General features: G+C 39.8%; 1 protein-coding gene across 1 annotated transcript; it reads left to right on the plus strand.

Moving 5' to 3' along the window:
• The first annotated feature begins 530 nt into the window (after window positions 1-530).
• Window positions 531-11,144, plus strand: LOC137276930 (amiloride-sensitive sodium channel subunit gamma-like). The gene is made up of 10 exons (XM_067808579.1): window positions 531-1,011; window positions 1,724-2,363; window positions 3,274-3,377; window positions 6,476-6,639; window positions 7,483-7,699; window positions 8,755-8,833; window positions 9,498-9,555; window positions 10,258-10,316; window positions 10,600-10,678; window positions 10,965-11,144. The coding sequence occupies exons 1-10, from the start codon at window positions 531-533 to the stop codon at window positions 11,142-11,144; spliced, it is 2,061 nt and encodes a 686-aa protein (XP_067664680.1).
• The last annotated feature ends 1,005 nt before the right edge of the window (window positions 11,145-12,149 follow it).

Consider the following 12,149-nt stretch of genomic DNA (forward strand, 5'->3'; position numbering starts at 1 on the left):
ATTTGTATAGCGTCACGTCCCTATCACATCAACACTGTCCACTGGGTAAATCTCAGACGGGTACCAACGTCAGGGTTATTGACAACCTCGCTATGATAGTAGGTTTATCCAATAGCAACGTATTCACGTGATTTCGCGGTTGGTGTGCCAGTCCATCTGTATTGAAAGCACTCATTGATTGCTTTCAGCAAAGCTTGTTAATGAGTTGAACACACACTCGTGGTGGCATATTCAGACTGAAGAGAGTGAAGATGAACATTGATGTTGCCACCATGATATCACAGTAGTACACACGTGAAATAGAAACACCTTTGGAGTTTTGACGTTCTGTGATTATTTCTGCATATTATCTCAACCCTGTGCGTGATGTGATTTAGTTACATTTTAAGCTAACTCGAACTAATTTCCTATGAGTTCTTAAATTTCCTCACGATGTGACTGCAGTTCACTCACGTTGTTTGAGGACCATCCAAGATCCAAAGCATCTATTAACAATTGCTCCACGCCGACGACACTCCCAGTCATCAACCATGATGGCACTCCCCAAAACCAGGCCGGAGAAGAACGGTATCCCAGAAGCCTTTGTTTACAGAGGAGAAGAAGAAATGAAATCTGGCAATGTCAAGGAACAATTTAACAAGTTCTTTCAGGAGACCAGTTTCACTGCTCTGGTTCGAATCTACAATGCCACATCCATTGTAAAGCGCCTTGCATGGTTGGTGGTGTTTCTTGGAATGCTGGCGTGGCTATCCGTTCAGTGTTACTGGCTCCTAGAGCGGTACTTCAGCTACCCTGTGGAAGTTAGGATGGACTTGGTGGCAGCACAGGAACTAGATTTCCCCAGCATAACAGTGTGTAATTTGAACCCACTCAAGCAGTCAAAACTACACGAGCGACCCTATAGTAACCTGAGATCCTTCATGGAGCTTGAATCACAAGACAGGCTCTACACCGCATTTAAAGACAACTTCTATGATGATTGGTACGAAGGCAAGCGTAAGAAGCCTGACGGTAAGTATTACTGTATATTACTTACAAATGTAGCTGTGCCTACTCACGTCTTTGTGATCGCAATCTACAATCAAGAGCCCATTTTGAATGGTATTGAACATTTTGAACATCTAACCAGTGTATAAGTGGTATTTAAATACTGCCTATGTATACAGGTACAGTTCGCATGTGAACATCCGGTTTAGCATTGTCTTGCTTGACATATAGCATCGTATCCCCAATTGCGGAAGTCGATGTTCACGATGATTATCACTGGATTGTCTGGTCCAGATCCATTATTTACAGCCGGGCGCGACATAGCTGGAATATTTCTGAGAGCGGCGTTAAACACAGAAGTAACCAACCAGCCTACCAACAGCAGGTCAAAACTATGGTCTTGCGACGAGTGCAGTACTCAGTTATGTAATGATTTGTTTGGATTTCAGAGGTTTGAATATTCTTGGGTTACAGTGTGTTACACAAAATTGTAGAATCTGAAATATCTTGTTTTGTGTGTAACAGAGATATTTTGTTTCCCCAAACACACTTGGTATGAGAATATGCAAGAATATCACAAGAATATGGCCATAATGAAAACATGGTGTAGCAATAGTAAATAACTATTATGACTGGTTTGTGGCCACTGTGTCGGTTGGAACACACACTTTTCCACCACTGCCATTTTAAATTTGAATCCTGTGATTTACATGTGTGTGTGACCTCTCTTTCGAAGGGATTCCATTGACTACTTGGATGTCAAACCCGAACACATTTGGTTCAGTGGTGTCCACGTCCTGGGGAACAAACGGAAACGGCGTCCCGAACCCAACAACTGAATCACCTCCAGGTGTGGCAACAAGCACTTCGTCTGCTACATCCGGACAGGGAACAGGACCATTCATGTCCTCTGGCCCAGTCACGACCTCCAAGTCAAACTCTATGGGCATGGGTCCTGATACCACTACAAAAGAGGGAAATCCTGCACCGTTTGGGACCTCCCAAACGGCATCTTCATTCCCAACAACCCATGGCAGCGGCTCAACGGACACAACATCAGGCATGACAGGAGGGTTTCCAACCAACCCGATGGGAGGAGGAGAAGGGCCTGCGCCGAAGAACCGGAAAAGGAGACAAGCACAAGCAGCTGATCTTACAGATTTCTTGAAGGATAATAGCTTCAACAAATGGGACATGCTGGAACGGAGCAACGTGGCTACCCAGTTTTATGAAGATAAGGATAAGGAGTACATAGCTTCAATGGCGTATGCTACCTTCTCTAAGACACACAGTGCGTCCACCGTGATTGAAGGAGGTCACCCAGCTAAGAACTTCATTATTGACTGCAAAATGGAAGGGTTCCCATGCTCTCCCAAGTATGTGTTTCATTTACAGATTCTTGTGTCAAAGATAAATGTGTTTCCTTGTCAATGTATTATCAATAGTATACTGAAAAGCAAAAAAAAAAAAAAAACGCAAGTAAAAATGAAATCTCATTAACGCAAGCGTTCATGTTTGTGTCATCTATTAAGTTGCGGGTTTTTTTGCTGTCAGTATATTATCAGACTTATCACTTCGTACATGACTGCCAATATCATACGATACATCGAAGCTGAAATAGATAGTTGTCTTAACAATAATATACCCTGCATGATAATACGATCGACTTGATTTCTTTAGACACAAACATATTTATCTTGTTTCCATTTTCTCTTTCATATTCAGCCGTGGCTGAATATTTCTTTAATTCTCTTCAGTTGGATGTTCGATAAATGCAGATATAGTTATGACAAACCTTGAAATATGCCATAATTAAATCTGTAATTGTGGATAATATACCACTCACTTACAATACTCACTATATGTTATGTACATATAAGTGGTATCATCAAAGATGAATTTCTCCACTACCATGGGGAAACCAGCTGTAAACATCATGCAGATAAATTGCACGAGTCATGCATCAAACTGCTAAAAAAAACATGTACAAATATCGTAAATGTGAACATGGTGTGAATTGGTGTTAAGAATTCGCAACTTTTCACCATCGTTTATTGACCCCTTGACAATAATCTTTTCAACGTCACGAATATGTTTTACAATACCGAAGTTAATGTGTAAACAGTACACTTTAAACAGTATGGAATATTTTGCAAAAGCTAGTTTAGAACAGCTGAATGACGTAAGTTGCTACATTTATACTAGTGAGTCTAAACGTTTGATGGGTAGCGTATATGACCTCATAAAGGTTTTGCATTGTATATACATTTCTCATGCCATTTTCAGGAACTTCACCACCTTTGTTAGTCATCAGTACGGCAACTGTTACACGTTCAATGCTGAGGGAAATGGAAAGAAGATCGTGTCACGATTTACTGGCCCCAGTCATGGTAAGAACATACATTTGTACATCATGTTTTGCCTTGGACTTCCCGCCCACAACGAAGGGACTCCTACCCCAAGTTTGTTGTGCGAATGGATAAATGAGCAATGCTTGTTGAGTGATTTAGTTAAGAATTACAAAGCTTTTAGCCATATTCCAGCAAAATCACGACGGCGGTCACTAGAGCACATTGCACCCGTGTGGGGAATCGAACCAGAGTCTTCTGGGTGACGAACGAGTCCTTTAAACACTAGGCTACACCACTGCCCCGTAATGCTTTGTGCTAGGCCTTGGACAACTGTATGTGATTACATATACCTGCCATTGAATTTGAAATGTGTATTATTATTCAGCTGTTGAATCACTCTTTTCTGTCAACTTTTAAACTGTCTGTCTATATGACGGCGTTCTGTAAATAATCAAGTCTGGATCACACAATCCAGTGATCGACAGTGTGAGCATTGATTTACACAATTGGGATAGGACGGCGTGTGTCAGCCAAGTCAGTCATCTTTCTTTTATGACATTTAGCAATCTCAGAAAGAATCAAGTTCAGCAACATCAAAATATTTTAAAACTTGTACACGTGACAAATTTATGGAAACATCACATCCCTTCATCCTCGGTGTACCTTTGTTACAAAACGTGGTCGATCACACACCCAGTTCTTTAGTTTGCCACGAACCAAAGAAAATGGAATCTGACGTGTACTGAGAAACCTAAATGTCGAATTTCGAACTTCTGTTCTATGTAAAATTGTGGGGAAAAGACTTAGTCAAGAAGTGGGATTCCCCATGGACGCCAAGTGCGCTTCCCTTGTTCCGGCTAGTCTTTTTATGCATAAAAAAATGATCTTCTTAAATGACTTACACGGGCTGTCGCCATGAAACCATGATAACCTGGCATAGACGTTTAAATCACGCTACTGGTATATAGACGACCTAATATGGTCCATTAACCACCAAACAGCCCATGCACTTATAGTTCATAATTTTAGGGAACTGATATAGGTTTATCCGAATGCCACATACTAGTAATACACAATTAATTTAAATCTGGATATAATGTTGATTATTTATCGCATGGGTCACTAACTAGGCCAGAAAATCATTAAATGCTCCCAATATTCCTTTGTTGTCAGCGATAAATAAAACATTATACGCAAACTATATGAGACACGGGAATAATACACTGAACGAGGGTAATTGCGTGGTGTTATAATAAATGTTAAAGGTGTAGTATGGGTCTTGTAAAAAACATGTCAATACTCCCAATAGGAAATCTACTGCTGTTTAATGTCTATGAAAGATTGGATTTTCAATGTGTTCTTCAGCAGTGGGATGGTTCACATCAGTAGCTATCATCACAAAATCAATCTAACCTCAACTTAAAAACCAACGTGAACGGCCTAATGTCTGTCTAAATCGAGGTGCTGCAGCTTCACGAATGTCTTTTGTTAAACCAAAGGAACCATGTAGCCGCGGTAGTAGTAGTAGTAGTAGTAGTAGTAGTAGTAGTAGTAGTAGTAGTAGTAGTAGTAGTAGTAGTAGTAGTAGTAGTAGTAGTAGTAGTAGTAGTAGTAGTAGTAGTAGTAACTGTGATGTAGTGTAGGGAAACACACAGATTGTATGTTAAGAAAACCGTTTTGGAAATCGTTTTGCGCCCCAGCAGGGTTTCGTTGTAATGTCTCCTACAAACATTTTACTCTTCGTAGGTGTGTATTCTTTGAACTTCACTTTTTATGTGTGGGCGGTGTGGTAGAATAGGGGTTAAAGCGTACGCTCGTCACACCGAAAACCCGGGTTCGCTTCCCCACATGACAACAATGTGTGGAACCCATTTCTGGTGTCCTCCCCCAATCCCCGCCATGATATTGTAGGAATATTGTTAAAGCCGGCGTACAACTAAACTCACTTACACGCTCAATTTTCATGTTAATGACTCAATTTATTAGGAACAAGACTGCTGTATGCCTGATACAGAGTATGCTTGTATTTTCCACTTTACATAAACCCATCACCTTCACATGTCAGTGCCTCTGGTACAGGCCATAGTTCGGACCACTAATGATATTTACCTTTTCCACCATATATCGTTTGTAAACATGCTCATCGCGGAGTTTCCTCTAAACATACCCCTTCATTCCCCCCAGCAACATCAATGACCATGATTCAGATTGCTTACCGAGTCCTTCACGCTCCAAAGGATGTAAATGACCTCTCTAAGTCACCCTTACCACAACCTGTATTAACTGTCTGACTCTATCAACCGATGTCCCAGGAGAGATGGGGTTATTCAGTAATTAAAAGTAAGAGTAATCCATGTGCAACCGTATTCACAAACACTCCTGCACAATACAATCGTTGTAACTGAACAAAGGGCAATAACTGTCACCAGGCTCACGTGGGTATTGAGGCGTTTATGCATTTATCTGTCACTATGGTTACAATTCATTACAAGAATGTGGGTTGGGTGTAATGTCAGGTATATAGTGTCGACGTTGGTGGTATCACGACCGTAAACATCAATTGAATTCCCCGAACGATAATTGCTGCCACTTTATCTGTCTCAACAATTAACACAATGACCAAGCGATTAGCTCTGCGTGCTATGATTTCAGGCACAACGCCTGTCTGTTACATTTGTGTATCAATCAAATAAACTAAGGTCTACTTGTGCGTCATAACAACGTCAGCAGATTCTGTACGTACATACAAAAATAAACACATTTATGCCTACAAACACTCACTCACTCACTCACGCACACACTCACACGTGGGTATGTTCATTTAATAATTGGGTAACGCTGTATCGACAATGTCCAACCCTATCTCTATGAATGCATAACACGTTCGCACATTTCAGAATTAACTTACACTTTGTGTGAGTTCATTGAATCATGAATCATCGTAGAATTAGGCTACGTTTTATATACAATGTCCAGCCCCACCTCTATGAATGTTTAACACTTTCGCATATTTCAGAATTAACTTTCACTTTGTGTGAGTTCATTGAAACGTGAATGAAGACAACACTGTTCAGAAATTGTGTAGCCGTACTTTATGCAATGTGTCCGGACGTGTCTATGCTGTCCTTTACATCCAGGTCTGTCTCTGGAGCTGTACCTGGACCAGGACGAGTACATCGCCGCGCTCTCTCCATCAGCTGGAGCCAGAGTTCTCATCCATCCGCGCAATTCCATGCCGTTCCCCGAGGACGAAGGAATCTCCATAACCCCGGGTGTGTCTACCTCGGTTGGATTACGCAAGGTTGGAAATGTGTATCATACATGTTCTTTGTATGTTTGTATTTTGTTCTGGCAATTTAGGAAGTCTCCCATGTCGCAAATATCTGTGCAGAGTATGGGAACACATAATTTGGTTGAATATGGCATTATAATGAACAGTCGGCAGATCCTGGCGTCTTTATGGGACATACTCCATAGGACCGGTTCCACTGACCCAGCTTGAGATCCCACTCCTTGTGCAATGCTAGCACAGTATATATTAACACTATAAATGAAAGCTGTTATGATTTTTGTTAAAGTTTGATACTTGACAAAAATTGAAAGACTGCCATTTTCATTTACGAAATCTGTCTAAAGTATACTCTCAATATTACGAATAAAAACATTGCTTCACTAGTAAAATACATACACATGAGTGAGTGAGTGAGTTTAGTTTTACTCCGCACTTAGGAATATTTCAACTATATACAGGTTATACAGATGAGCCAAATGACAAAGGTTAATTTAATTGTCCAGATTCGTAGCTAACAGCGATAATGACCTATCATCCCTAGTAATCGTAAACTCGGAAATATCTGGAAGATCAGTTTTCGTGGTTCCGATCACTATACATTGTCCCTCCTGCTCTTACATGTTGACCCGTGAAGATCCTGGTTAGAATTGATCTTCAGAAGCCCATGCTACTCACTCGTTGACATATGTCATATATCTCAATTGCGTAGATCGATGTTCATGTTGTTGATCACTGGGTTGTGTGTTCCACTCTCGATTATTTACATACCACCGCCACATAGCTGGAATATTGCTGAGTGAGACGTAAAACTATCTCACTCACCCACTCATATATGTCCACATCCTTCCCAAGGTTGACATATCCCGACTGATCCCACCACATGGAGTGTGTGCAGAGAAGGGCTTGGTCGAAGACTTCTACAACACGAATCTCCACACGAACTACTCCAAATTGTCCTGTCTGAAGTCTTGTTACCAAACCCTGATCATTAAGTACTGCCACTGCGCCATGCCAAGTTTGTACGTACCAGCTAACGTCACTGTCTGCAACATGACAAATACCACTGTAGGTATGTAACACCGTGTTAGAATCTCCTTAACCTGATAACATCACTGTCTGTTACATGTCAGTACAACTGTATGTGTGGAGTACAACCTCCAGCACCAACTTAATTAGCAACACCACTATCTGTTACACCTCCTTAACCTGATAACACCATTGTCTGTTACATGTCAGTACAACTGTATGTATGGAGTACAACCTCCAGCACCAACTTAATTAGCAACACCACTATCTGTTACACCTCCTTAACCTGATAACACCACTATCTGTTTCATGTCAGTACAACTGTATGTATGGAGTAGAATCTCCCGCACCAACCTACCCAGCAACACCAGTTTCCGTTACATAAAAATACAATTTTATCTAACACAATACTTCCTATCACCTCACCCAAAAATGCAAAATGTCAGTACAACTTTCTGACACCTTACCCATTGACATAAATATGAATGCAAGATGTCAACACAACTGTAAGCTTGTAACACAATAATTCCAGGCACTTAGTACGTCTAAAGTCTTATGGACACGAATAGTGTTTAGGGGGGCCTATAAGGTCATATATCACGACAGAACGCGCTATCCTCCATCACGACAAACCTCCAGGGCACATCAGTCATGTTGCAGTGGTTGCACATCGGTCATGTTCACCCTGAATGTGGACACGAGATTCCGCCCTACTCGCGTTATACACTCGGTTCTTCAAATTAATGCAGATGAAGAACTGGTTCCTGTTGCAAATGAATGGTTAACATGATATGACCTACTACAACAGGGATAGATCAGCAAAATACAGAACTAGTGTTTTAAACATCAATGTGAAAAGACCAGTTAAACCTCAATGCAGTACTTATGTTATATTTATGCTAGACTGAACACGTTCTGTTCCCCAAGATGTTTGACACTATCACAGATGAATGACAGTTACATACTAAAGCAATCACTGGTGTTGAGAGCATATGTGACATATCCACAATCATTAAGTGAAAAGACAACTGAGTGAAAAACCTATTGAGGGACATTTTATACAAATCTCTTCCATGACCCTCTCTGTGATATTTTCAGAAACCTGCAGCACTGGGTTACCGGACACATATAGAGCAGAGTTCCAGCAGTGTGACAAGAGCTGTCCTCAGCCGTGCAAGTAAGTGTCATAGCATGGAACTGTTTCCAAGGTAGCGGATGGAACTGTTTTCTGTTAGATATGTGTTTGAATATTTTAAAACTAGTGGCGAGTGCATGTAATATTTTTAAGCATAAGGTTTTGATAATAAAGATTATATGTTCTCATGCTTCCTTTGGTTGTTGGGCATATCCTTCCATTTTCGTTCACAAGCATACATATTTCGCTATCACTGAAATTTGTTTAAGTATTTTCATAGAAACTTGATGACCAGAGCATGATCGTTTCTAGGTTAATATCACTGTTGCATCACCTACATTGTGAATCGTATGTGCATATATTGAGCAAACTGAAAACAAATGCTAACAGATAGAGTTATGCATAGTTGAAATTTGATATCTGTTTCAAAATACTGTATAGGCCAGGAAACAGTTCCTAGCGTAAAACATTCGACATACAATCTTGTTTTGTCGAACAAAATACATGCGTAATTTTATAATTGAATATTTCGGAACCATATATTTTCACAAAACTAAATTAGATTCTAAAGAAACATCGCCCTGGCATTTTGTAAAATGCTCCGTTCGGTCATCATAACGTGATACGATGACTTCTGATGAAGTCAAGAGTATGAAACGCCTGTACTGTTTAGAACCGTAACTTAATATCTCATGTATACTTGCAGAGAGGTTCGCTTTGAGAAGACACTGTCTGTTGCGCAATGGCCTTCTAAGCAGTATAAGGTTAGTATGTTTCATACGCAACAAATCGCTTTCAAAACAAAATATTGAACGAGAGTGATCCTTTCGGTGAAAGATGTAGACTGGTAAAAATCACAGAACAGAGACTGTCAGTAGCACACGTCAGTAAAGTGGGAACGTTGGCGCGTAATAATGAATCAGTTGCGTAACCGATAACTATCTGAGGACTTTACAACTCTCCTCCGTACCTGTCAACAATCTGACGGTCCAATAGTACACATGAAATTCCGGGTTTGAAACTGATTAGGTTGATACATGTCATCGTATTACTGGATTATTTAGAGAATGCCACCATACAGCTGGAATCGGTGAGCACGGTGTCAAACAACTATACCAAACAAATCCAAAGTAGTGAGTGAGTGAGTTTAGTTTTACGCCGCACTCAGCAATATTCCAGCTATATGGCGGCGGTCTGTGAATATTCCGGACACGCAATCCAGTGATCAACAGCATGAGCATCGATCTGCGCAATTGGGAATAGCTGACATGTGTCAACCACTTCAGCGAGCTTGACCACCCGATCCCATTAGTCGCCTCTTACGACAAGCGTAGTCGCCTTTTATGGCAAGCATGGGTTGCTGAAGGCCTATTCTCCCCCGACCTTCACCGGTCAAATACAAAGTAAACTGGGAGGCTATTTAAAATGATGTTGTTGTTATATTTTTATTAATTATGTGTTTTCAGCATCATCTTCAGAGTAAAGTGCAACAGAGTAACTACAAATTCTACGGATCGCAGGTTCAGTAAGTCAACTTTCCATTTGTCACGTTACCGCATAGGTGGTAGGAAGTGAATGGCACCAAGGTCATCGTCGAACAAATTTAGGGGCAACAATTTTGGAGAGCATCAAACTATTTAGCACAAATTTGGGATATACCCTGACTATTCTTCACAAGATAAATGAGGAAGAAATCCTTTTTTAAATCCACCATCTAGATCCAGCAAGGCTTGCAATATATGGCAAACGGGTCATGAATAATTTGTAAATGGCAATAAAGAGTTCAACCACATTATATTTTCTTTCAGGGAGGAAGATTTTGCAAGGGTAGAAGTCTATTTTGAGGACCTTTTATTCAAGCAAATTGATCAGCAGAAGGCATACGAGGTAAAAAGTTATATGGATGTCAGCGGTGTTTCTTTTCTTTAAGTAAAGTTATTAAATTTAATTAATATTATTAGAGTCAATTGAATTAAGACCTATTGTGACACGAAATGTGTAGAATATGTTGAAATACTGGTAAATACATGTTTTGGTGAATGCATGTTTTGGTAAATGCATATTTTGACGTAAGATTTAAATTATAATTCCAACTTTGAAACCCCAGAGCTTAATTAATAATGTTTGTGGAAATATAGACATTTAATGTGTTATATATTTCTCTTGTACCCAGTCTCAGAACCTGATCAGTGATATCGGCGGTCAACTGGGCCTGTGGCTTGGCCTCTCTGCTATCACCCTCGGAGAGCTGTGCAGTTTCTTCTTTTCGATCGGTCAGGCTGCCACTCGTAGAGCTGTCGTAAACAGTAAGAAGGCCAACAAAACCCCCATTGAGCCTGTCAGTTACATGTAATGATTTGAAACACCGGAACAGACCGAATTGTTCTTAAATGAAAGGAAAGTAACCGAACTGGTCTCCAAAGCCTGTAAATATTAAAGTGAACTTCTTTTAATACCACCATGACACTCATCTTCAATTAGTTAATGTTCTTTAGAGTGATAAGTATTTTTGTAGACATAGAAATGTTGGAAGTTATAAAGGTGTGCATTTTAAAGTCTTCAAGGTAACCTTACGAGGGAAGAGATTCATTGTGTTCAAGATTATAACACACACTTGTCGACAACACTGATATTGCTAATACCTTTCTTTTCATATCATCTTTGTATTGCTCGGCTATTCATCAAAGACAATGTCTATGCATTGAACATAAGAAGAAACGCAAGCTTAGAAAAAAATATCTCATAAAAAAGCGTTCGTGTTTATGTATTCTATTTAAAACTTGCCAAAATCCTGTTCAGTGTATTCAAAATAGAAGATATAAGTTAAATATGTTTTCAAATTCATAGAGCCTTTATCGAAAATGTATAAGCTTTTATACATTAAACTGTATCAAGCTTTATCAGTGACATGTGGGTCAAACACAGTGTGTAATATTATCCATTTTCCCATTTTGAGTACCTTGCTTTGACAAATTTGGTACTATATTTATCAAAATATACAGCATTCTTTCCCTGATATAACAACTAAGATTCCCAGACTTCGAATTCTATTGTAATAAGGCGACAGTATTTCAACCAGTATGACAGCACGTTTTCCTACAGGATGTCATGTCTTTATTTACCTTCATCAGATATACCGTGTGCAAACAATCCTCTTCACTGGCGTGTGTGTATTAAGACTAGCGGAGGCTGTGATACCACTGTACATATATAGAGGTCCAAATAAGCCTTTAAATCAGGAGTATTTGAAAGCTGACCCAAGTTAATCTCTTCATTTACCTTTTTCAAGTATCCAATGAAGTACCTTTTCCAATTATCCAATAATGTACCCTTTCCAATTATCCAATTAAAAGGAATT

The sequence above is a fragment of the Haliotis asinina genome, chromosome 3 (assembly GCF_037392515.1).
Source record: "Haliotis asinina isolate JCU_RB_2024 chromosome 3, JCU_Hal_asi_v2, whole genome shotgun sequence".
NCBI classification, from domain to species: domain Eukaryota; kingdom Metazoa; phylum Mollusca; class Gastropoda; order Lepetellida; family Haliotidae; genus Haliotis; species Haliotis asinina.

What these genes read in the sequence shown, in the direction of transcription:
- LOC137276930 (XM_067808579.1), top strand. Translation starts at nt 531, where the DNA reads ATGATGGCACTCCCCAAAACCAGGCCGGAGAAGAACGGTATCCCAGAA. An exon ending in GGGTTCCCATGCTCTCCCAA is followed by an intron (nt 2,364 to 3,273) that starts GTATGTGTTTCA and finishes TGCCATTTTCAG; the next exon opens with GAACTTCACCACCTTTGTTA. An exon ending in GGCCTTCTAAGCAGTATAAG is followed by an intron (nt 9,556 to 10,257) that starts GTTAGTATGTTT and finishes ATGTGTTTTCAG; the next exon opens with CATCATCTTCAGAGTAAAGT.